Source organism: Eublepharis macularius, chromosome 5 (assembly GCF_028583425.1).
Source record: "Eublepharis macularius isolate TG4126 chromosome 5, MPM_Emac_v1.0, whole genome shotgun sequence".
Lineage (NCBI taxonomy): Eukaryota > Metazoa > Chordata > Lepidosauria > Squamata > Eublepharidae > Eublepharis > Eublepharis macularius.
This window is the reverse complement of record NC_072794.1, coordinates 70,733,161-70,759,155: the sequence shown is the minus strand read 5'-3', so window position 1 is coordinate 70,759,155 and position 25,995 is coordinate 70,733,161. Positions and strand designations below refer to the sequence as shown.

Genomic DNA, 25,995 nt, shown 5'->3' with positions numbered 1-25,995 from the left:
GGAGGAGAAGGGCTGCCATGCTACTGTTCCACTGTGACAATTGGGCTCAAACCACCCATGGCCGGAGGGGCACCTTGAGAAGAAATCGGCTTCGGCAGCAGTGGTATGCCCTTGCGGGAATAAGAGAACAGCTGGAATTCTGGGTCTATCCCCGCAGCTGGGACTGGTGGGAGTGAATTGTGCTGTGTGTTTGGGACAACCGACATTGGATCGAGTGCTTCAGAATGAGCCGGGGGACCTTCATGGAGCTGGTGGGTGTGCTTCGCCCGACCTTGGAACGGCAGGCCACCAACATGCGTGAGCCCATCTCCGTGGAGAATAGGGTGGCTGTGGCGGTGTGGTGCCTTGCCACTGGTGCCTGTTACCGCGTGGCGGTGGACAAATTCATCGTGGGATTACCCACTGTCTCTGATGCTGTATTAGAGGTCTGCTTCGCCATTGAGAGGGAGCTGCTTTCAAAGATGGTCAGCCTCGGGGAGGAGGTCGGAAAGGTGAGTATTGGCTTTATTCACCCATTGATCTATTCGTTATTGACAATGGAAATAATTTTTTTTAATTATTTTTTTAAGTATTGAGATTTGCGTAGCAGCGAAAGATGGCAATTCGTGGAGGCGCGACAATGGTGGGCTTCTTGCTGTCCAGAGTAGCCATCTTGGGCAGTTTGTGTTTGTTGTTTGCCAATGCCGTGCCTGCACTGGTCGGGGTCATGCCTGATTTCTTCTACTCTGCATTTCAGATCATGGATGGATTTTCTGCACTGGGGTTCCATCATTGTGTCGGGGCAATTGATGGAACTCACATTCCCATCGGTCAGCCCGGTGGGAAGCCGGACCAATATGGCAATCGCAAGAACTACTCCTCCATCTTGCTACAGGGCACAGTCGACCACACTGGTCATTTCGTGGACGCGGAGGTCGGATGGAGTGACAAGAACCATGACGCTTTCGTCTTCCGCAACTCGGCCATCTGTGCGGCGATGGACACGGGATTGTTTGTCCTGGGGAATCCAACCCTGAGTCTGAATGGTATTTCTGTGCCACCACTGATAATCTCAGATGGTGTTTATCTGATGCGGTGCTGGCTCATGAAGCCCTATGGGAAATTTGCTGTGATGCCACAACAGAAGTACTTTGACCGCTGCCTCACACGGGTGAGAAATAAAGTTGAATGCAGTTTCAGACGTCTGAAGGGGCGCTGGCAGTGTCTCCTACATCAGCTGAAGGCCAGAGAGGAGAATGTTGTGACCATTGTGACTGCTTGTGTGATTCTGCACAACTTGTGTGAGGCCAAAGGCCATGGGGTGCTGGGTTCGCTGCTCGATCCTACGCCTTTGACAATGCCCGGGGATGGGCTGGAGTACAGGGAGAATGACCGGGGAATGTTGGAGGAGGGGAAGGAGGTTCGTGATGCGATGGCGGCCTTCATCTATGCATGAAACAGGCGGTGATGCTCTGGTGATCATTAGGGAGCTGAGTGCGGGGTTCTTTTCCTACAACTGTGTCTGTGTTGAGTGTTCCTTGTGCTGCGTCTGATGCTGATGGCACGGTTTGCCCGTGGTGGTGGTACGGGTCGCAATAAAACTTTAATGTGAAATTAGCCTGCCTTTCTGCGCGTCCCGTGTCCGGCAGCACTTCTGTGAGGCAAAGAGTACTGGGAGAGGGGGGGGGAGTGTGGGCCACAGACCACAGACAGGTGGCCCGCTTCAGGGTTGACGGAGAAATGTCTCCGCCAAAGGGAATGACACTCCGGGAAGTGGAGCAAGCGTCTCGTGCAGGACCTGAGATGCATTTTTTCCATTTTGCGCAATTACATAATTCCAACTTCAACTCATCCCTATTGGCGCAATAATAGCATGTTGGAGAAGCCGGTAACATTGTTCAGAAACCCAAGGAAAGATTATGGGGGGGGCAGGGGAATTCGTGCTTGGAATGTGTGCAGTATGGCGGCACGGTGGGAACACTGTCGAGAAGGCGGCCATGCTCGGAAGTGTTGAGGGTGTCCAGCGTCTCCCTGCGGACTCTGTCCATTGGGTGTGGGGTGGGGGGAACACACCAATGGCAGTCAGGGGGGCAAGGGTGTGTGACAGTGGGTGGTTCTCATGACAAAGAACCGTGGCAAGACACCGGAGGGGGCTGCAGAACTAAAGTTTTCGGTGCCGTGCTGCTATATTTGCATAAATGTGAAAATTGTAGTGTTATGTGGGCCTGGCTTTCTGTGCTTCCCACATCCCGCAGTATTGTTCCCTCGCTTTTTTGCTCTATTGCCATTGCAGCTAGGAAAATGGCAGCGACGAGGGGACAATCCAGTACTGTTCACTTGAGTGCACGCTGTTCAGGGCGGGAGGAAAAAATTGACCAATCGCCGGCACCCATGATTCTAAATTAACCGCCAAAACAAGAGGCGCTTTTGGAAGGACAGGGAGGTCGAGGTCCTCTTTGACCTCCTTCTCCAGAGTGGCAAGGCAGAGCACATTAAGTGCAGCAGCCACCTGCCCACCAAAACCCTCTTCGCGAAAATCGCCAGGCAGTTGGGCGAGAGGGGTTACCCTAGATCAGCGGACCAATGCAGGTCCAAGTTTAAGAGGATCAAGGGTGACTTCTTCGGGGCCCTGGAAACCTGGCAGGGGATACCTCGCATGAGTGCCCAGCTGCCCTACTTTGCCGAGATGTGGCGCCTATGGGAGCAGGTGGGTAGGCCGAGTTGGGAGGACCGGAGACATGCTGATAAGTGACATGGCTCCCGAACAAAGACCATCACTCACATGGCTTACTCTGCCATCCCAAACAGGATGCTCTTTGGGGGCAAAGGTGGGAGTGTCAGAGGCCGGCCAGTTTCGGCCTGATTCGGCCATTGTTCTCAATGAGAAAACCATCTCTCGGCTTGATGGGCGTCTGGGGGGCCATTTTCTGATCGAGTCACAACAAACATGATGGAGACCTTCTCCTAACTCTCCCCTAACTACCCCCCAATTTTTGGAAAGAATGGTTGTTATGACCTGTACTTTCTTTGGGGTAGATTTTTCTTTTAATCTTCCCCTTACACTCTCTGGGTAGTTTGCTGCCACCAGGAATATATTATTCCAAAATATTTTATTCAAATTTCCCCTTTGGTAACGTGTTTAAGTGTCAGGCTCCTTCGTGGTTCTATGTGGCCCTGAGGATATGAATGGGATATAGCAATGACAGCTACACTGGGATATAACAAAACAAAATAAATGTTTATTTTTCAAGAAGCATATTGGTTTCATAAAAGTAGTTCTTAGTTCTTAAAGTTACTTCCTATAAACTCATTCACACAGATCTCTTCTAAGGCTTCACACACAGTTAGCCTCCTTCACTACTCAATAGTTCTTTCACAAATACTTCAAATATAGGCAGCACACAGCTAGCCTCTCTTTCTCTGACTCTCATTCACAGAAATATTAAACCTGCTCAGGCAGCACACAGCTGGCCTCTCTTTCCCTGACTGAGTGTCCTTTCACAAACATGCTCAGTTCAGGTTCCACACAGGTTATATTTTTGTCATAAATACTTCAGTATACTCAGGCAGCACACAGCTAACCTGCTTTCTTCTGACTCCAACCTTTCTCCCTGCATTCTCAGTCTAAACTGCATTCACTCAGCCCACAATCTCAGTCAACCAATCATATCGCTCACTCATTCCTCTCTTTCACCCCCACTCATCACCTAGCTCAAACCAAGCATTTAAAGACACATGCACACATTTACTTGGAATCATTACAAATCTCCCCCCCCCTTCTCCTTAAGCGGAACACATCTCTTTTTCAGAAGAGTTGTGTGCAGCTTTCTCCGGCTTAGGGAATGTTTTATTGTCTCTGCAGTTCCAGTTAAGTCCACTTCTCACTCTTCTGTGGTTTTTGGTTTAAAGTCTTGGGTTTCTTTAACTTGCGTTCCTCCTCTGCTGGGGTGTCATCTTCCCCTCTGGGATGTTCCACTGCTGGGCTGAGGTCATCTCGCTCTCTGGGATGTTCCACTGCTGGGCTGAGGTCATCTCGGCTTTGGCCTTCTCTACTAGGTCGCTGTTTGCTTCTTCTGGTTGTTTCTCTATCAATATTCTGTTCTTTCCTAAACAGTCTATTTCTTTCTTGCGAACAGGGTTTGAGCTCAGTTCTTTACATGCTCTCTTCATGTTTGATGCACTGGGTGACTCATTTAAAAGGCTAGCATCCTTCAAGAAGTTTCCTAACTCTTTATACTGTTTTTTGCACATGCTGAGCTTTTCTAGTACTTTCCATTTGTCTTCAATCAGTTCAGCAACTTTACTATCAAGTTGCTTCTCTCCTCCAACAGAAAGTCTGTTTCTAATTGACTGATAGCTTCTGTACATTAGTAGAAAGAATTAAAAAGGCAACAACGGCAAAATAAATCACCATTTCTAAATGCTGCATTTTTTTGTTGCTGTTTTCTAGGGCTTTCTGCAGCCTTTGGTTTTCTATATCCAAACCTTGGTAACTGACTTCTAAATGTTTAGCCTTCTTAAAAGAGGTTTTCATAAGCTCTAGACTTTTCTGAAGCTGTTGTTTCTCACTTTCTAGTTCTTTGTTTTCTAATTGTAACTGAGCCATCTTGAGGTTCATACTCTTCAAAGATGTTCTGAGTTCTAAATTCTCTTCATCAATTTGTGTATTCTGTTTCTCTAAGGACTCTAGTTGAAATCTGAGGTTTCTCTGGCTAGTTAGAGTCTTTTTTGGCATTCTATTTTCTATATCCAGATAAGAGTTTTCTTGCTGTGACGTATCTATTTTTTCACAAATTAGCTTTAGGTTAGTAACCCTTTTCTGTAACAACGCATTTTCCCATGCAAAAATGTTTGTTTCTGCATTCATCTCATTCTGCCTGGCCTCCTCTCTTATGTCCTTTAACTCAGGATCCTTCATAATTTATTTTTTAAACTCCTCAAGGTTTTTATTTATGCCTCCTCCTTTTTCTTGGGACATTTCAGCAGTAATACTAACAGGAGTTTGTCTCTTTCCCTCCTGCAATGTATCAATTGTGTCTGTTGCTAGGATACCTAGGGGCTTGTCTTCTGCTCCCCTGGCTTCAACTTGTAGCAAATCATTGGAGTCATTGCATATTTGAATTCTTGCTTTTGCTCCCATTACATCTCTTCCTAATACTACCGATATTTTCTGTTCTTTAAAAACTGCTACAGGAAAATCTTCTTCTTTTCCTCTCCAATTAATTTTTAGCTGTGCTAGAAATTATGTGAAAAAGGACACTCAGTCAGGGAAAGAGAGGCCAGCTGTGTGCTGCCTGAGCAGGTTTAATATTTCTGTGAATGAGAGTCAGAGAAAGAGAGGCTAGCTGTGTGCTGCCTATATTTGAAGTATTTGTGGGAGAACTATTGAGTCTAGTGAAGGAGGCTAACTGTGTGTGAAGCCTTAGAAGAGATCTGTGTGAATGAGTTTATAGGAAGTAACTTTAAGAACTAAGAACTACTTTTATGAAACCAATATGCTTCTTGAAAAATAAACATTTATTTTGTTTTGTTATATCCCACATCCTCCAACAGTCTCCACGGTTCCCTATGGGGAAAAACAAGTCATATTTCTAGGTGGGTTGGGGTGGCAGTTTGCAATCAAAATTCACCAAATTTTCAGGGGACATGGTCCCAGTTGTCACCCCACCCTCCACCAAGTTCCAGGCAGATTCAACTTTGGGGGGCCTTTTATGGCCTCCCAGAAAATGTGCCCCTATCCAGCCCCACTCCACTATTCCCTATGGGGGAATAAGAGAGGCTTGTGTGGCTTGTGGTGGCATTTTGCATGCAAAATGCCCCCAACCATCAGGGTTCCATCTCCCACCGGCACTCCCTCCTTCCACCAAGGCCCAAGCTGATGCCACTTAGCTGCTCTTAGCCCCCCCCCCTTTCTCCATTATCTCATATGGGGGAAATAAGAGAGGCATGTGTGGTTGGGGGTGGCATTTTGAATGCAAACTACCCCCAGTCTCACTGCCAGATAACACTTTGGGCAGCCATTTTATGTCCCCCCCCCAAAGGAGGCTCTCCTGCTAGCCCTTTTTTCTCATTCGAATGTGGCAATGACTTCCACAACACAGAAACACAGGCACAGCCCCCTTTCAAATCCACCCCCCACAGCCTCACACTGACCCAAACACTCCGCCATCCAACATTCCCACGCCAGCCACTACCACAGGAACAGGCTGGCCAGCCATCACCCATTGTTCCCTGTGACAGGAAGTTTCAAATCCTCTTTCCCAGGGCAATCATGCACATCCCAGGGGGTGCAACTCTGGTGGCCGCACCCCAGACTGCGAGCTCGTTCCTGGATAAGAGCACCTCTGAAGCACAGACACCCTCCCCCAAATTCCCCCTCCCCAACAGAGATGGCTGGCCAGCCCGGTGTTCCCTATGATGCGAACCATCTGTGGAACAAAGAATAAAACACACACACACACACCGAATAAAGTTTTTTTAAAAAAAAATTCACACATTCCAAGTACAAGTAGGCAAAGCATTATGACACACTGCACCACTGGTTCCCCCACACAGAAAAGTGACACAACTAACTTCACATTAAAGAATCACAAAAACACAATTCGTGGCAAAAAATCTTCATTTTTTCAACTGCTTCAGGTTACACCGTAGGAGGGCACAGCAGGGCATAAAAGCAGTCCACAACACAAAATTAACAAAACCAACATCACATCGGCGAATCACCGAAACATAATTGATGTAAAAGTAGGAGAACGGGGAGGTGAGTACAGGGTTGAGAAGGGGCACAGTCAATTATTGAAATCGGTAGCGCGAGGGGTGGACCCCTGGTGCAGTGGATGCATTTGGGAGTGAATCTCTCAAGCCGCATGGCCCTGTGCAGTTCTCCAGGGAGAAATGAGTTGCCCCTCCCGGTTCCCAGACCAGGGACAAGGGAAGGGGTTGAGGGATAAGATGTGCCTCTGTGCCGCATGGTGATGCGGTGCTCATGTGGAGAGATCTTGGGGACAGGATAAGACTGCCGAGTCACCACCACTCTGCCAACATTACTTGCAGCAGTCCTGAGGGGGAGAGAGTGCACAAGGCCAGAGGGTCCCGAGGAGGAGGCTGATGTGCCAGCTACACCAGAGAGGCAGGAATAGCCACCACGTGAGGCGGGACAGCAGAAGGTAGTGGTGGAGGAATTGGAAGGTGAGCTGGTAGAGTGCTGGCAATGGCCCTGGCTAGGAAATCTCGGCTGCTGGTGTGAGTGAGAGTGTGTGGACACTCTGAAGGACAGCTGGGCATCATTGACCCGGCAATGATGCTGCTCCAGATATTCCCATCTTCGGGGCACACTCCCTAAAAATGGGCTGGCAGTCGTGCATTATCTACATTCTCCACACATTGTCCACACCGCCATTGGAGCAAGGGAGGGATTGGGGAAAACTGAGGGTGGAGGGGAGATATCCAGTGTTGAGGCAGGGGGAGCAGACTGGTGCGGCAGGGGTGGGCCAATGCTTCTCTGTGGCGATATAGACATGTTCACCTCACATCAGCTTTGTCAAACTTGATTGCAGATGTTGGGAGAAGGAGAGAACATGGCCTCCCAGAGTCAGTGGTGGAGGAAGCTCGTGGCGACACGTGTGGGACACAGGAGAGCCAGCACGACCAAGCCAGGGTGGAGGAACCACTAGAGGAAGCTGGTGAATACCCCCAAGGTGAGACACAGCTTAGACACTACACTGCCCATTGCTGGGGCCGCTGTGTGCTGCGGGGACCCCTTGGCGCTTGGTCCAGCGGGGCAGTCATGGCAGGAGAACGGGCCACACACCAGCCCTGCCACGCAATGGCCAGACCCAGCACATGCCCCCCTTGTGACCCCATGCGAAAACCCTGGAGCTGCAAAACACACACCCTCCTCTCAGTGATCCGGCATTTTGAAAAAAACCCGCTTTATTTGGTGTACCGTGAACATATGACAGACTCCAAACAAAGAGGTAGCCCACTAGTAAGGGACAACCAAACACCACAGAACTCTCAAACAACATAACTTTTAAACAACAGAACTCGGAAAACAACATGACTCCTCAACCAACAGGGGATGCTAAACTTTCAACACACATTTATGGTCTACACCTCTTTGCCCACAGTGTCGAGCAGTAGCGAGGGCCCCTCCACCAGCATGCCCTGTGAAACCCCTTCCACCAGTGGGATGCCCACCGCGCCAGCCCACCACCATCAGGGCATGGACAGCGTCACGGCCGCCATCAAGTCTCTGGAAAGGCGAATGATGATCACCTGTGAGTGAGTCTTGCTTGTTATCTTGGTGGGAGTAAGGTGACACTGAGGTAGTCTTTGTTTGCTTGTTTGAACAGCGTGCAGAGCCGACTGGACACCTTGGAGCACCTGCTGCTTTATCAGGGGAGGAAGCATAGTGCAGTGGAGAGGCGACTGCGCGCCGTGGAGCAGCAAGTGGCGGCTCTGCAGTCCAGTGGGCGAGACCCATGTGATGTCTGGGGGGGAGGTGTATAGTCTTTTCACAGTTTGTTGTGCACAAATTTGCCTTTCTAGTAAAGTTTCCTGTTTCAACCACTGCCGAATTGCCCTTGTTTTGGTGCTGGGGTGGGAGCGGGCTGTGGGAGTGCATGCTTTTGAAAAAATGGCCTACAGGGTGAGTCGATCCCTGGACCTGCTGACACAGGAATGTCTGGGCAGTCCGTGCCTGGGCTGAGGGGGTGGGGTGGGAGGCTGGGTGATCGTCTCTGCGTCTGATTCTCCCTGCTCTGGCGGCAGCAGCTGAGTGTTGGACACCACCTGTGTCAGGGGCGGCCTTTCTGGCGCAGGCCCCGCAGGTTGCTGCAGCCTGAGCATGTCCTCGCCAAGGGTTTGCAGTGTGCTGACGGTGGCACACATCACTTCCAGGTTCTGGCTCCCAGTGCTTTGAAACATTGACTGCTCCTGACGGGTGGCCTCCATGAACTCAGAGTGCCACCGCTGAACTGTTCCCTCCTCCGCTCGGCAATCTCCTCATGGTGTTGATTGGCTGCCTGGCTCATCATTATCTTGGCCACCTCAGCGCTTCCCGGGGACCTCCTCTTTCAGTGCCTGATTCCTGCCAAACATGTCCTGGGGGAAAGCTGGGCCACAGTTGTGGTAGGGCTGCCTAAAGGGAAGAGAGCAGCGACAAGGTCGGGTTAACACTCAACTCATGGCTGCCCCTTTCCAAGCCAAGGGGAGATAGGCACATTGCCGGCACAGCCGGAAAGTCAGTAGCCACAAAAGCCCAGGCGCACGATCAGGATCAGTGGGATACATGGTGAGATGCGGTGCAGTGACGGAGGGGTGTTCTCATTTCCCCAATTTTCCTCCGCGCCACTTCTGGAGCAACCCTCGGTCTCATCTGCAAAGAGGGCGACAGCGTCAGTCCCTCTGAAAGGGCTGTATCCATGGTGCCACTGCCAGCCTTGCCAGCAGAGGCCTTCTGGGCATGTGCTTGTAGGTGATTCTCCCAGCAACACTGCCCCAGAGAAGCACAGTGTGCTCAGGGTGGGAAGTGGGGAGGCCTGGCAGAGCTCCTTGCACAAATTGCCCCTCCCCCTGCAGAGGTCTGCCTGCCATGTGCTTGCACGGGATTCTCCCAGCTACACAGCCCCAGAGAAGCACGCTGTGCCCAGGGTGGAAAGCGGGGAGGTCCGGCAGAGTTCCTTGGCCCAAATTGCCCCTCCCCCTCCCCCTCCCCCTGCAGAGGCCTGCCTGGCATGTGCTTGCATGGGATTCTTCCAGCAACACAGCCCCAGAGAAGCACGCTGTGCCCAGGGTGAAAAGTGGGGAGGCCCGGCAGAGCTCCTTGGCCCAAATTGCCCCCTCCCCCTACAGAGGCCTGCCTGGCATGTGCTTGCATGGGATTCTCCCAGCAACACAGCCCCAGAGAAGCATGGTTTGCCAGGGGTGGAAAGCTGGGGAGGCTTGTAGAGTCCCTTGGCCCAAAGTGCCCCCTCACCTTACCTGTTCCAGCAAGTCCACTCAGGGTGGCATCAGGATCTCCCCCATGCTCCGAGAGGACTTCTTCCTCGACACTTAGGGACCCTGTTTCCGGAAAGAGGCCCACATTTGTGCGATTAGATGATATCGCTCCTTGGAAGACACACTCCCCCAACACAACCCACAGTTCCCCCCGAGCACACTTACCGGTTGAGAAAGGGGTGGAGGTCCTCAGATGGTCCGCATTGATGGTCACCAGGTCATGGCTGAAAAGCTCCTCCAAGCCCTCCAGAAGCTCCAGCGGGTCTGGCCTTACCTGACCCGCCACCTCCATCACAATACTTCTCGCCAGTCGCTTTGGGTTAACACTTGCATCCCCCCCTCAGAATGCTGTCCAGCTCCCTGAAGTAGGGGCAGGTTGTCGGGGTGTTTCCAGATCACCCATTGCGCGCAACCACCTTCTTGTATTCCAGGGGCATGGCTTTTGTCTTTGAGCAGCACTCAGTAGCCGACCTCTTGTGCCCCCATGCAGCCATTTGCCTCAAGATTTTCTCGAAGTAGTCCAAGTTTCTGTGGGTGCTTCGCAGAGCCTCCTGGATTTTCTCCTCACCCCAGAAGTGTAGGAGATCTATTATCTCTCTGTGCTGCCAGGACACCCCCCGCTTCCCAGCAACTCCCCCCCCCCATTGGCCATGCTGCTCCAAACACCTGCGTATGCTCCAAACACCTGCATATGCGGCAGTGGCTCTCTGTCGGGAATTCTCTCCTCCCTAGAATGCGTCCCCCGAGTTCCTCAAATCAGCGCACAGGGAGGCAGGTCAAAGGTCATCATTCTGTGGCATTGTGCAATTCTTTGGGAGTGACAAAATGGTGATAGCACGAAAAAATGGCCCACGAACCATGTCCGAGAAGAAACAGAAAAGTGCAACTGCGCAGCAAAAGCAACGCTGTCAGAAGCCCACTCTTCCAGATGCATGAATCCTTCACTATCTCATTGTTCTGCTTTGCACCCAATGAAATTTCGCAGCTACAAAAAGCAAAGCCGTTTTTTTAAAAAAAAATTCTAGATCGCAGAAATGAGTGACCCCCCCCCCCAAAGCACACCACAATACACACTCGAGAATCTGAAACATCCTCTCCTGCATTGAATTTTATGTTTTCACACCGTATCTGCGCACTTGGGCAGAATGACCACCGCAACTGCGCACTTGCGCAAAAGGCGTGTGCTTTAAAAAAAATAATAACTTGGTGCACTGTTGCCAGCAGGAAAAGGAAGGGAAGGGGCCGGCTTCCGCGGTGACGGCTGGTCGAGAACAGTACAAAATCATATTCGGAAGTCCACACCGGCCGCTTGTAAAGCGCAATGAAGCGCCGTAAATTAGAGGTAAGATACAACGGGAAATAGAGGGTATTGTCGGGTTAGAGCACTGGAAGAGCGAAAGCATGCGCTTTACTTGTGCCCATCTGGAAACGGCCCCATTCTGCAGCACATTTAGATTGCAAGAGTTTAAAGCATCTCATACCCAATGCTTTGTAAACTAAATTCTTTATATTGGATCTTATTTTGAACCCTCCTCTCTTTGTACCATTTCCTCCATTCCTCTTCTGTTGTGTGTATGTATATATACACATATATGTGTGTGTTTATAGCCTCATGGATTTACACTCCTATGCATCTGATGAAATGAGCTCTGACTCACAAAAGTTTAGGCTGGAATACATTTTGTTAAATCATTAAGATGCTACTGGGTTCCTATTTAGTTTTGCTCAGAAAGGAGTTTTGAGACTAATAACAAACTGTTTGAAGAAAGGGAAGGTCAGAAAAGAGCCATCCTGCCAACAACTTCTGTTAATCTAACCCATAGAATTTAAATATATTTTAATGGCATGTATGCATAGAATGTATGAGAGCTAGGGCTCTGTCTAGACAATACAGCCCCTTCCCAGCATGCAGCTATACTGTTAAAGCCGGGGGGCGTTAGTTGCCACCCTGGAAGGAGGGAGACAGGAACCCCTTCCTTTCAATCCAGGGTTTGGCTGGGAGGGCACAGACAAGGGCCTTAGGAGGCTGCTCTGCCCTGCCCAGCTGCAGTTGCGAACAGTCGCTCAGCCCACCCTCCTCACCCTGTATTGGTGCAGGATTAGCCGGCTGCTGTTATCAGAGCCAGGTAGGAATTTTTTACCCGCTTACCAATTTGGTATGGGAATGAGGGTTTTTTTGCCCACCTTGTACCGATTTCAGAGAGTGAGGTAATTGGCTAAGGGTGGTGCAGATTAGCAGTGTCATTGGTAGGTTTGAGTTTGAGATAGGGTGTGGGCCGGTGAGCACCCTTGGCACTTCCCTATTGATGGGAAGAGGGGCCTGCCAGGAGCAGCTGGTACTGCTTTGACGGCTGCCAGCTGCAGAGGAAGGCTGCCTTCAGGAACCCTCATGTGCAAGTCCTTCCCTTACTGCTGTATGGCTGACCTGTTCAGGGGACCATGAAAGGGGGGTGACCAAATTGCCTGGCTGGCTGGGTCTGCTCCATCCATTGATGGGTCGCACCCAGGGCTTCGGGGCTCACTCAGACAGGTCAAGGCGGTGGTCCAGGGTGGACCCCATGGCTTGACCTGTGCTGCTTTAGGCCCTTGCTGCTGTTCTGGCTAGGGGTGTGCAAGCCAAAAATTTTCGGCTAAAGCTGAAAGCAGAAAGCCGAAAGAGGATTCTCTTTCATATAAGCCGAAAGCCGAAACGGCCAGCCGTTTTGGCTTTCAGCTTTCGGCTTACTTTCGGCTTTCGGCTTTCGGCTTTTTCAATGGGAAAATGCCTCCGGCGTCTTCCCGGACGTCTGGGGGAGGCATTTTCCCACCGAATCAGCCCAAAATTGGTGGGAACCTTCCTCTAACCCCTTTCTACAAACCCCGCAAGTTTCAGACCGATTGGACTTTGGGGGGCCATGTTATGGCCCCCCAAAGCAGGTCCCCCTATCCTCCCATAAGAAAGCGAAGGAGCAGCATATTGTTAGCATGCTGCTGCTCATCTTCTTCATTATTTCCTATGGGGAAAAATGAAGAAGCAGGCTTCCTTTGCCAGGGGTGGCATTTTGCATGCAAAATGCCCCCTTACCCTCAGGGGCCCTTCTCCCACCCTTCCTCCCACCCCCCACCAAGGCTCAGCCTGCTCCCACTTGGGGGGGCCATTTCATGGCCTCCCCAAGTAGGTGCTCTTTTCTCTACTACTGACACAACTCACTTAACATCAGAGAATCACAAAACCACAATTCCTGGCAAAACTCTTTATTTCTTGAACAGCTTTAGGTTACACAGTAGGAGGGCACAACAGGGCATGATAGCAATGTACTACAAAAAATAATACAACCCACTTCACCGTTTTTGACAGCAATTGTGTTTGTGTGATTCTCTGATGTGAAGTGAGTTGTGTTATTTTTGTGTACTACACTGCTTTCCTGCTCTGTTGTGCCTTCCTACTGTGTAACCTAAAGCAGTTACAGAAATAAAGTGCTTTTGACAGCAATTTTTGGGGTGATTCTTTAATGTGAAGTGAGTTGTGTTATTTTTGTGTAAGATGCTGCTTCCATGCCCTTTGGTGTCCCCCCCTGCTGTGTAACCTAAAGCTGTTCAAGAAATAAAGTGTTTTTGACAGGAATTGTGCTTTTGTGATTCTCTGATGTTAAGTGAGTTGTGTTATTTTTGTGTAAGATAGTGCTGCCATGCCCTTTGGTGTTCCCCCCTGCTGTGTAACCTAAAGCTGTTCAAGAAATAAAGTGTTTTTGACAGGAATCATGCTTTGTGATTCTCTGATGTTAAGGGAGTTGTGTTATTTTTGTGTAAGATAGTGCTGCCATGCCCTTTGGTGTTCCCCCCTGCTGTGTAACCTAAAGCTGTTCAAGAAATAAAGTGTTTTTGACAGGAATCGTGCTTTGTGATTCTCTGATGTTAAGCGAGTTGTGTTATTTTTCTGTGTCGGGGACTGCTGGTGTAATGTGTCATTATGCTTTGCCTACTTGTACTTTGGAAGGGAGAAAATAATTTTTTAAAAACTTTATTTTGTGTTGTTCTTGTTTTATTCTTTGTTGTGCAGTTGGTTCCCATCATAGGGAACAATGGGGCTGGCTGGCCAGCCATCTCTGTAGGTGGTGGGGGAATTTGAGGGACGGTGTCTGTGGTTCAGGTGCTCTTTCACAGGGACCAGCTGGCACTCAGAAGTGTGCCCACCATTGTGGCACCCCTGGGCTGTGCAGAATTGCCCAGGGAAAGAGAGTTTAGAAGTTCCCAGCATAGGGAACAAAGGGAGAGGGCTGGCCTTTGCCAGCCTGTTCCTGGGGTTATGGGTGTGGGGCTGCTGGGGGTGGATTTGCGTCTGTGAGGGGCTAATGTGGGGATTTGGGTCTGTGTGTGGCAGCTGGGGGGGAATTGGGTTTGTGTGGGGCTGTAGGGGGTGGACTTTGGGGGGTGAGAGGACCTACTTGGGGAGGCCATGAAATGGCCCCCCAAGTGGGAGCAGTCTGAGCCTTGGTGGGGGGTGGGAGAAGGGCCCCAGAGGGTTGGGGGGCATTTTGCATGCAAAATGCCACCCCTGGCAAGACAAGCCTCCCCCAGCTGTCAGTGGTAGAGAATGAGATTAGAGCACCTACTTGGGGAGGCCATGAAATGGCCCCCCCAAGTGGGAGCAGGCTGAGCCTTGGTGGGGGGTGGGAGGAGGGGTGGGAGAAGGGCCCCTGAGGGTGAAGGGGCATTTTGCATGCAAAATGCCACCCCTGGCAAAGGAAGCCTGCTTCTTCATTTTTCCCCATAGGAAATAATGAAGAAGATGAGCAGCAGCATGCTAACAATATGCTGCTCCTTCGCTTTCTTATGGGAGGATAGGGGGACCTGCTTTGGGGGGCCATAACATGGCCCCCCAAAGTCCAATCTGTCTGAAACTTGGAGGATTTGTAGAGAGGGGTTAGAGGAAGGTCCCCACCCATTTTGGGCTGATTCGGTGGGAAAATGCCTCCCCCAGACGTCCGGGAATACGCCGGAGGCATTTTCCCTTTGAAAAAGCCTAAAGCCGAAACGTTTCGGCTTTTTTTCTTTCGGCTAGCCAAAACGTTTCGGCTTAGCCCGAAAAGTTTCAGCTAACCTGAAAGAAGCCGAAACACTTTTGTTTCGGCTTTCTTTCGGCTTTCAGAAAGCCGAAATGCACATCCCTAGTTCTGGCTTGTTCTAGTTGTATGAAGTTAATAAAGTGGCCCTTAGAGCCAAACTTGATGTCTGTCTCTTTATTTTGACTAGGGTGGCAATTAGCAGCCATGCACAAAGCAGGATTCCTGACTGCATGGAAAATCCCATACAAGTGTAAATTGTATATATATTGTTCCAATGAACATGCAGATATCAGAAGTGGAGCTTACCATCAGAATCCACCCCCCCCCACACACACACACACAATCGATGCAGGTTGATTTTGCCCAAACCAAATGTCTGAAAAGGGCTAAAGAAACCTAAGTCATATGTGGCTCCCACTTCACATCAAAACCACTGACAATACTTCCCAATTTCATTTTTAATGATTTGAGGTCATGCTCTAAATCACCTGTCCTGAAAATAGCAACTATGGACTGTAACAAATGCATTGTTATCTTTAGCATCAGTGACTGTGCTGACAAATAAGGAAGTTGTTATTATTTGAAGAAGTTTTTAATACAGCATACCTTGAATCTTTGCATATATATCTATGAAGAATCAAATACATAAACAGGGGAGGGGGGCATGAGATACAAGAAAAACAGCTGAGAATCACTTCTGAGCCTGAAGATGTCCCAATTAAATAGAATTACTGTTGCAATTAAGCAGAATCCTTTCCATTAATCACTGAACTCAAATACTCCCTTTGGGGGACACTCCTATTAAAGTTATTCGGTAGCTTATTTTCTTTCCTGTCTAGAAACCACATTTTTTTTAAAGTAATGCTCTGATCTTGTTGTGAATGCACATGTCTCTGACTTTAAACCAAGAGTGTTTGCAATGATGTCAAGTGCATACTTACATTTGCAGAGTATCAGGTGCTAAATGAACAAGTAATTCTCCTTATCAGAAGTGTGATAATCAAATGAAATGTTTTATGGCTATATACGCTATAGCTACAGAAAAGCTTGCTAAAGTTATATTTTGTTCATCAATATATCTAATTCTCAACATGGCCAAATCTGTGGATGCTTAAATCTAGAGGCTGGACCTGTGAACAGAAAAGACAGATCTTTCTACAAACTCCAAAAAGCCCCAAGTGTATAGAAAAATCTGAAATCTTAAAAAAATAAATTAGGAGTAAAATCCCTCAAATAATAGTTGAGCCTGTAGTTTTAGGAAAATAATGCCCTCTTATTGGTATTGTAGGGGTTGTTAAGCAACCTCAACAGTATTTGCATCCTTCAAGTTTGTTTTCTGTCAGGGAGACAAGGGGAAGGACAAAAGCCAATGTGGTATCACGGCTAGAGTTTTAGGCTACAACCTGGAAGACCCAGGTTCAAATCCCCACTTTACCATGGAAGCTTGCTGATTGATGTTGGGCCAGTCACACCATCTTGGCTTAATATACTTCTGGGTTGTTGCAGTGAGGATAAAATGGAATTCAGAAGAACAATGTGCACTGCTTTGTGTTTCCATTGTGGACAAAGGCAGGGTATAAAAGAAAAAAAACCCCTATAAATATATCTGAAGGCAGGGAGAGAGAAAAGTCAGGTTGGTTGGTACGTGGATAGGTGTCACCTGTTGGGGCCACAAGGGCCAAGTCCCCAGCTGACCTCCCCCCTGGGATGTGCTAGCCTGGGATCCAGCCACATATGCAGAGCCTGAGGGCATTGGGTCATTGGTTGGTCCCTATGCTGCTATGCCCCGGCAAGGGGATTGTCAGAACCCTGCGGGAGCTTTGCTTCCATGGCAAGGGGGGGGGCTTGGGTCCCCCTGGGCAGCATCAGTGTATGGACCATCCTTTTACAGGTCTGTCACCTTTAATGCATTACCCTTTGGGGATGTTGCTCTTCCCCTGGGAGATCACCTCACTCAGGCTACCAGGGACAAAATCTTAAGAGGGGAATACGTGGACGTCTACCCTTCTCTTCAGGGAACTGGAAAAGAAGTATAAAGATGAGCTTGATGATAGGAATAAGGAAAGGCTTAAACATAGGAGAGTAGACAGGACTTGGGCCAATTGGTTACCTGGATTCCTAATATATGCAGGCATTGTAGTCAGGGCGCAATCATGGAGGGCTGCGTCCCTATTTCAGTATTTGGACATAATTTATAAAGGGTACAATGATTTTGTTGGGGCAGCTTGGCTCCAATATGATGAAGAGTTCAGGATGAGGGTGGCTCTCAATCCGAACATGCTTTGGGATAGGATTCATCAACAGCTGTGGCTACAAGTAATGTCTCCAGCCGAGCCAAATTCGGGTGACCTCTTGGACAGCAGCCACCTGGTTCACAGAGCAAATGTCAGTAATACGACCCACCCAGCAGTGGGGCAGTTGGTTCAACCCCGGCTGCTATGTTGGGACTTCAGTTCACAAGGGGTCTGTAATCGGAAGTTTTGCAAGTTCGGGCATGAGTGCCCAATTTGTGGTGGCCCCCTCGCATTTACCACCTGTAAATGCCAGAAGCAAGGCAGAAGGCAGGGTGGAAGAGTGGGAGGTAGCTCTCAGCAGCCTCCTACTGGAAAAGGGCCCCAGCCCAATAAACCTGAAGGCCCTTAGGCTCCTATTGGCTCAGTACCCCAGGGGCCAGGATGCTGCCTATCTTTCAGATGGGTTTATGTATGGATTTCGCATCTCCTTTCAGGGCCCAAGGACTCCTTTCATGGCAAGGAACCTGCACTCGGTTGTTGGCATGGAGCAGGTTGTGAGGAAAAAAATTGCCAAGGAATGTGCTGAGGGTAAGTTGCTAGGCCCCTTCTCCTTCCCTCTGGTGCAGAACTTACGAGTCGCGCCCTTGGGGAGTGTCCCCAAAATTTTATTTATTTATTTATTATATTAGATTTTTAGTCCGCCCTCCCCACCAGGCGGGCTTGGGACAGAGTACAACATTTCAAATTACATAAACAGTTAAAAACAGATAAAACAGTATACAAATAATATTGAAACAACTTTATACAATACAGCTTCTCTTCCGATGGTGATGATAAAATACTACTTTTCAAGCCCTGGCTCATATGTAGGGTGGTGGACAGATCTTTAGTGTGGCCAGTGGGGGCCCAATCTAGCCTCCACCATATGCCTGGTGGAACATCTCTGTCTTACAGGCCTGGCAGAAAGATAATAAATCCCGCCGGGCCCTGGTTTCCTCAGCGTTCTATCAGGTCGGTGCCAGGAGCGAAAAGGCCCTGGCTCTGGTTGAGGCCAGGCAGGCCTCCCTTGGGCCAGGGACCACCAACAGTTGTTTATTTGTTGAACGAAGCATCCTCTGGGGTATGGGAGAGGCGGTCCTGCAGATATGCTGGGCCCAGTCCGCATAGGGCTTTATAGGTCAAAACCAAAACTTTGAACCAAATCCGGTACTCAACTGGTAACTAGAGCAGCTGGCGTAGTATAGGTGTTATATGTTCCTTAACTGGGGCCCTTGCAATTACTTGTGCAGCTGCATTTTTGACCAGCTGTAGCCTCTGGATCAGGCCCAGGGGAAGCCCTGAATAGAGCAAGTTGCAGTAGTCTAATCTAGAGGTGACCATTGCTTGGATCACTGCAGTTAAGTCATGGGTTAATAGGTAGGGGACAAGCTGCCGGGCCTGTCTTAGATAGAAAAATGAAGACCGGGCTACCACTGCGACCTGTGCCTCCATAGTCAGGGAGGCATCCAGGATCACCCCCAGGCTCCTAACTCTTGATACTGGCACAAGTAGCACTCCATCAAGAGCAGGGAGCTGGAGTCCCATGCCAATGGCCCCCAGACCTACATGCAGGACCTCCGTCTTTGTGGGATTTAATTTCATCCAGTCACAGCTTTGAAGGCATGCTCCAAGACATCTGGAGCAGAGTCAGGCTGGCCGTCCATCATCAGATATAGTTGGGTGTCATCAGCATATTGATAATACCCATGTCCAAAACTCCGCACCAGCTAGGCGAGGGTGAAAAAGACGCCTGGTGAATTTAGGGTCATTTACCACTTGTCTTACCCGAGGGGCAGTTCAGTGAATGATGCCATTCCGGAGCACTTGTGCTCCATCCGGTATACATCGTTTGACCAGGCAGTAAGGATGGTCTGTCAATGTGGGATTGGTGCTGAGTTGGCGAAATGTGACATTAAGTCTGCATTTTGCGTCCTCCCTGTTCATCCCAAGGACTTTGAGCTGTTGGGCTTCTCTTTTGATGGGCAGGTTTTTATGGACAGGGCCTTGCCCAGGGGTTGCTCCGTTTCATGTGCTGCCTTTGAGTGCTTCAGCTCCTTCCTCGAGTGGGCCTCGTGCCATCGGCTGCAAGGCCATGACACGGCCTACTACCTGGATGATTTTCTTTTCGCAGGCCTGGTGGGATCTGGCCAGTGCGCCAGGTCTCTAGCCTGTTTTATGGAGTTAATTCGGGAACTTGGGGTTCCCTTGGCTCATGAAAAGACGGAGGACCCATCGTCCATCCTTACATTTTTAGGCATAGAACTGGACACAGTGATGCAGACATCGCATTTGCCGTTCAAGAAGTTGCAGGACATTAGTGCCTGTTTGTCCTATGTACGGGCCAAGGACAAGATTTCCCTTCTTGAGTTACAGCAGCTGGTGGGGTATGTTCACATGCCGGGTGGTGGCACCTGGTAGGGCATTTCTGTCTCACTTATGTGACGCTTTAGGTACCCTCCGCTTGCCTCATCACAGAATGAGGATTAATAAGGGTATGCAAGAAGACCTGGAAGTGTGGGAGGCATTCCTGGCCCACTTCATCGGGGTGTCCTTTTGGTGGGAGGACTTGCTTCTTGAAGCGGAACTCTAGATTGCTACCGACACCTCGGGGTCCACAGGTTTTGGTGCCTATTTTAAGGGGTATTGGTGCACCAAGCTATGGCCAATAGATTAGATGGACAGTGGTTTCAACCGTGAACTCACCTTCTTGGAGTTATTCCCAATTGTAGTGGCAGTTTACTTGTGGGGCAAGGAGATGGCTAATCACACTGTTCACTTCTGGTGTGACCACCAGGCAGTAGTGCATGTTGTGAATTCCTTGTCATCCAGGTCTCCCAGGGTTATGAAGTTAATTATGCCTTTTACACTCCGTTGCTTGCAATTGAACATTTTGTTTCAGGCCAAGCATGTCCTTGGTTTGGACAATGGGGTGGCAGATGCTCTATCTCACCTGCAGATGGAGCATTTTCAGCAGCTTGCCCCTGAGGCCAACTATCAGCCGGCCTGGATGCCACCAAAGCTGTGGGATCTTGGGAGACAGAGGCAATCCAGCTAGCTTTAGCACCCAGCACCCAACGGGCTTATGACCGGTTGGTACATGTTTGTTGGGTTTAGGAGGGAGGCAGGATTGCAGCAGGTCTGGCTGGTTCCTTTGGAACACCTGATGCGGTTCTGTGTCAACCAGAGAGGTAAGGGGTTGGCTGTGAAGTCCATCAGGGGGCAGCTTTCAGTGCTGGCATTTGCCAGTAAAGTCTGTGGCATTAGTGAGGCCACGGGAGACTTTAGGATGAGTAAAATGTTAGAAGGCTGGTCCACGGAAGCGGGGCCCCGGCAGGATATTAGACAGCCCATTTCCCCTGATGTTTTACATGGACTGAGCACAGTTTGTAGTTTGGTTTGTAGTTTGGGTTTTGAAGAAAAGTTGTTTCATGCTGCATCGTTGGTAGCCTTTTTTGGTGCCCTTAGGGTGAGTGAGCTGGTGGCTTTATCCACCTGAGATGAGTCGGGGAGGGCTTTGTCAGCGCGAGATGTGAAGTTTGTGGGGGACAAAGTCACTTTGACAGTTCGGCATTCAAAAACTGACCAGAATAGGAAAGGGGAGATCATCGAGTTGGGGACTTGTGGTGATAAGGACCTGTGCCCAGTTACTGCATTGAGACGGTATGTCGAGGCCCAGAGTGATGAGGACGGTGTGTTTCTTCGTCATTTGGATGGCAAGCCCCTTACAAAGTACCATTTTTGGACCATGACAGTGCATGTGCTGTCTAGTCTCGGTCTATCAGGTGTCAAGTTTGGTACCCACTCATTTCAGATAGGAGCAGCATCTACGGCTGCTGCTATGGGGTACTCTGAGTCTGCCATTCAGAGGGTTGGCAGGTGGCAGTCCACTGCTTATCACACTTATGTTCATCCCCTATACAATTATTGAATTTGGTTTGATTTGTTTTTCTTGCTGGAGCTGTGTTCTGCCAGGAGAGGCTGAGGATCCTCATCTGTGGGCACAGCATGGTGTTTTGGGCAGCCCATCAGGCCAAACGGACACCAGTTGGGACCCAGTTGGGTTTAAGCGATCGGGCCACAGTGGAGTGGCAGGGACGATGGGGCCTTCACTGGGCAGGCCTTCTGCCACTTCTGTTTGAGGGGAGGACTTGTCCTTCACCTCATGTTTTAGTCATCCACCTCGGTGGAATGATCTCGGCCTGATGCAGGGTAGAGCCCTGTCAGTTCAGGCACAGGCGGATTTACAATTGGTCAGGCAACGTTGGCCTGAAGTGTTGATAGTTTGGTTGGCTATGCTTCCGCATTGCATTTGGTGGGAAGCTTGGGACCATAGAGGCATTGAGAATGCACGATCGAAGGCCAACAGAGCCCTATTTAGGGCTATGGAGGGTGGCTTAGGTATTTATTTGCCCCATCCGCAAATACAAAATATAGAGCAACACGGTAAGTATAGCAGCAACAAAACACAATTTCCCGTGCAATAACAATGTCTCCCTATTTTATTTACAGTAGTTGCATAATTTAACAGAAAACTATACCACATGTAACCAGTCCTAGGAAAAATTATTTTGCAGGCGTCATATATGCTCCAAAGTCAATACATAAAGTGTCCCGTGCTTCAAGTGCTCTATTAATATTGCAACAGGTATTAAAGTGCAAATGCTTCCTAGCACCATGTACACACTAATTCTTTCACACTTTATGTATTGACTTTGGAGCATATATGACGCCTGCAAAATAATTTTTCCTAGGACTGGTTACATGTGGTATAGTTTTCTGTTAAATTATGCAACTACTGTAAATAAAATAGGGAGACATTGTTATTGCACGGGAAATTGTGTTTTGTTGCTGCCATCCGCAAATACAGGCTGAATTTGCTGACCTCTGTTGAGGGGATGGGGTTCACCTATCGGTGAAGGACAACAGTATATTTCTTGATGACCTGTGGCAAGGGCTTAGGCTGGTGGTAGACCACCTGTGGGGCACAAGGGCCTAAGCAGAGGCTTGGTCCCTAGTGTTGGCAGGATAGGATTTAGGAAAAATTAGTGGGCCGGTGAGCACCCTTGGCACATCCCCATTTGAGAGGGAATTGGGGCCTGTCAGGATCACCAGTATTGTTTGACGGCTGACGGCTGAGAGGGCAGACTGCCACGTGGGACCTCCTGTACAAGTATGGCCCCTCATGTTTGATGGCAAGGGGGTTATTAGGCTTGGTGGAGGTTCCATATGTCTGGTCAGCTGGGCCCAGCCATACTTTGGATGGCTCGCACCCAGGGCAGTGGGGCTCACCCAGACAGGTCAGGGCGGTGGTCCAGGGGGGCCCCAGAGCCTGATCTGTAACTCTAGTTAGGCCCTTGTCGTATTATGTTAATATTATGCTGTTGCTTAATAAACAGTCCTTAGTACCCAACACCCGCATCTGTCTCTTCATTCCTCTGGGGTGGCAAAGTGTCTATGATTGCCTTCTCATTGTTAGGGAGTGGACATGCACCATTCTCAACTAATGTACCCTACCTATAATATGTAATGTAATGTGAAGATATGGTATGTATGGCAGAATTTAGGATAGCATGATTTGTGTGCTTTTCCCAACCTCACAAATAAGTAGGAAAGATCACATAAATAGGGTAAGCTCATGTATGTCCTTCAATCACTCATTTAAAGAATTAATTAGTGGTACAACTGGATTTTTAAAATGGTGGCTTGTATCCAGACATACATTCAAAAAACATAATAGCACCGGAGAAAAAGTGGTGGCCTTCAGAGGAAGACATGCTATCCCTTCTTAAGATAGCTTAAGTGGCCCTAAGACTAGGAAAATCAGCACAACCACACTTTAATAATCATTAGAAGAAGTATAATTTTGCTAGGATTTTTGTTTGCAGAAGAAATCACTTACATCCACTCTGACATTGACTAAACTGTGATCTTGAGCTCAACAGAAAGGGAGCCTAGATCCTACTCTTGTTAAGAATTCTTAGATAATTTTCAGTTGTTATTGGAGGATGCCAAAAGGGTCCTTCGGTTGGTTCAGGCTAAGCCAGTTCCCTTGAACTGTGGCCTTCTTGAATTGTGCTAACTAGGGGTGTGCCCTAAGAAATTTTTTGTTACACTTTCTGATCTGGACGTCAGAGGGAAATTTTTATCATTATTGTTTATTCCCAGGCACTGGTTTGGGAGTAAAATCTTTTTTTTTCAGGATCATTATTTTCAATCAGAAATTTATTCAAGAATCTTGGGCATCTGTTCATAAAGATAATGGCAACAAATCTGACAGAACACAGTCCTCCCTCTAATCTAAATACCACCTAAATACTGACACACAACAGGCAAACAGAGGTAGTTTTGAGACATCAAGGTTCACATGTGGGTCATGCAATACTCATGGTGTCAAACCTAAAGGGGTATTCCAGAATTAGGTTTCTCAAGTACAGGCCAATGTTAGAGATGAGGTGATCAGTTCCAAACACAAACAGCAACATCAGTAGTTAACAGACGCATCATTTCTTGTCTCTGCTGCTTTTAAGCCTCACACTGCTTACTCATTTGTGCTGCATCATGCACCTACCAGCTGCCTTAGTCCTGCTCTTGCAAGCACTCATCATTGCTGTTGATGCTGGGCTGGTATTGTGCTGCTAGATGGGCACTGTACCCTCTGACTTGAAGGTGTCTTTTTGTCTTCCTCTGATGGGGTTCCTGAGGCTCCAGTGATAATGGAGGAGAGCTGGCTGGTGCCTTGCTTTTTGTTGCTGGCCCAGAGCTCAGGAGCTGTGGAGCCAATGTGTTGGGTCCTGGCTGTGGATCTATGTCTGACCTCTCAGAGACTGCCTCCTCCTGCAGTGCCTCTGCCACTGACCATGGGTCTGGGGCAGGTTCACTGGCTGCCTCTTCCTCAGAAGATCCCAATTACTGGACAACTTGATGCCACCTGACTTGCATGACTCCCCCAGGCCCAAATCCTTGCTACTGTTATACAGCATCCCCCACCCATCTGCTAAAGCCAGTTTAGTGTAATGGTTAGAGTTACAGAGTAGGATGTGAGAAATGCAGATGTGAATACCCACTCTATTGTGGAAGCTCACTGGGTGCATTGATCGAATCACAAACTCTCAGCCTAACTTATCATTCAGAATTGTTGTGAGGATAATATGTAGGCAAGGAGAATGATGTAAGCTGCTTTGGATCCCCATTGTGGAGAAATAAAGTAAATTACTATATATAGATAAAGATTGGGAGCAGATAAAATATAAGTTGTTCACTAGGTTTGAAGGCGAGAAGGCTGTAGGGAAAGGTGAGCATATGGAGGCTGCCAGGAGGAGCAAAAGAAATAGTGTGGGGACAGTGTGGGGAAGGGGATACAAGGAAAAATAAAGTTTCCCCTTCAAGTTCTTTCAGGTCCCCTACTATGCAACTGGGTCACAGGGGAAAGGCTACTGGGGGGGAGGGAAAAGGTGAAGACTGGGGGATTGACAAGAGTGGCTGGGAAAGAAGGAAGAAGGAAAAGGGAGAAAGGCTATGGATAGCAGGGAAGGGAAAGAGAACATGGTAGGGAAGGGGAAAATGAGATGCCCCCCATAAGTCTTTGTGGGTCCCCTACTTATTAAAGTCTATGGGAAAGTTTATGCAATTGGGGAACTCAGACATACGACACAGACTGAGTTATACAAGATATAAGTTAGATAAGAAAGGTTTATTGTATTCAGCCATAGGCCATTACAAGTCACAAACAACAAACAAAACAGAAACACAAGCTTGAATAAAAGACTGAGTTACATAAGACAGACAAATCCCAAATTAATTGTAATTCCTGAAGAATCACAGCAACTTCTATGGGGAGGCAAAATTAAAATCAAAAGGATTCTGTAGGACAAGAACTCATTCAGGCACATTCAGGCAACACATTCAAATACTGAAACACTTAAAGAACTAATGAAGTAAATAAGACGGAGGAGGGATTAAATAAAAACTTGACCTCCAAAGAGCCAAAAATGGCAGGAGAAAGAAATATAGCAAGCCAAATAATAAAACAGGGAAGAAAAAGGTGAGCAAATCCCAAATAAAGACAGTAAAATTCTTCAGAAAGTATTAAGACAATATAACACATACAAAACAGAAACTCAAGAAGAAAGCTAAGAAAGTATGAAAGGAATAATATAGTATAAATGCCAGATTGTGCTTCGGTGCAAGAAAACTTGCAAGTGATTTCTCTATTTCTAAATTTCATGGAGTAGGAGCCACAGTGGAAAAAGCCTGGATTCTTGTCAATGCCAAATAGGCTACACTAAATGGTGGGAGAGCCAATAAATAGCTGCCTGAGGATGGTAGTTAGTGCATAGGGTTGTATGGAAGTAGTGGTTCTTCAAATATGTGACTGCCAGGTTGTGAAGGGCTTCAAAGTTTATGACCAGCACCTTGAATTGAACTTGGAAACACACTGACAGCCAATGTAGCTGTTTCAAAATGAGGACCAAGCTACACGTGACGAATGACACTTGAACGGCACGTGGATTGAGTGGAGGGCAAGTAAACAGGGAGAAATACACTTGCTGTTCAAGTGTCATTCGTCATGTGTAGCTTGGCCCTGAGTAACATACTCCCAGCAGCTAGCCCCTGACAATATTCAGGCTTCTACATTCTGGACCAATTGTAGTTTCTGGGTGGTCTTCAGTAGAACTTCATGTAGAGAGTAGGGGTAG

The 25,995-nt window shown here is 48.4% G+C and overlaps 1 protein-coding gene across 1 annotated transcript; it reads left to right on the top strand.

Moving 5' to 3' along the window:
• The first annotated feature begins 224 nt into the window (after nt 1-224).
• LOC129330343 (uncharacterized) lies at nt 225-1,435 on the top strand. The gene is made up of 2 exons (XM_054980375.1): nt 225-491; nt 737-1,435. The coding sequence occupies exons 1-2, from the start codon at nt 225-227 to the stop codon at nt 1,433-1,435; spliced, it is 966 nt and encodes a 321-aa protein (XP_054836350.1).
• The last annotated feature ends 24,560 nt before the right edge of the window (nt 1,436-25,995 follow it).

Coding starts and splice junctions, on each gene's coding strand:
- LOC129330343 (XM_054980375.1), top strand. CDS start 225: ATGAGCCGGGGGACCTTCATGGAGCTGGTGGGTGTGCTTCGCCCGACC. Junction 492..736: donor TCGGGGAGGAGGTCGGAAAG/GTGAGTATTGGC, acceptor TCTGCATTTCAG/ATCATGGATGGATTTTCTGC.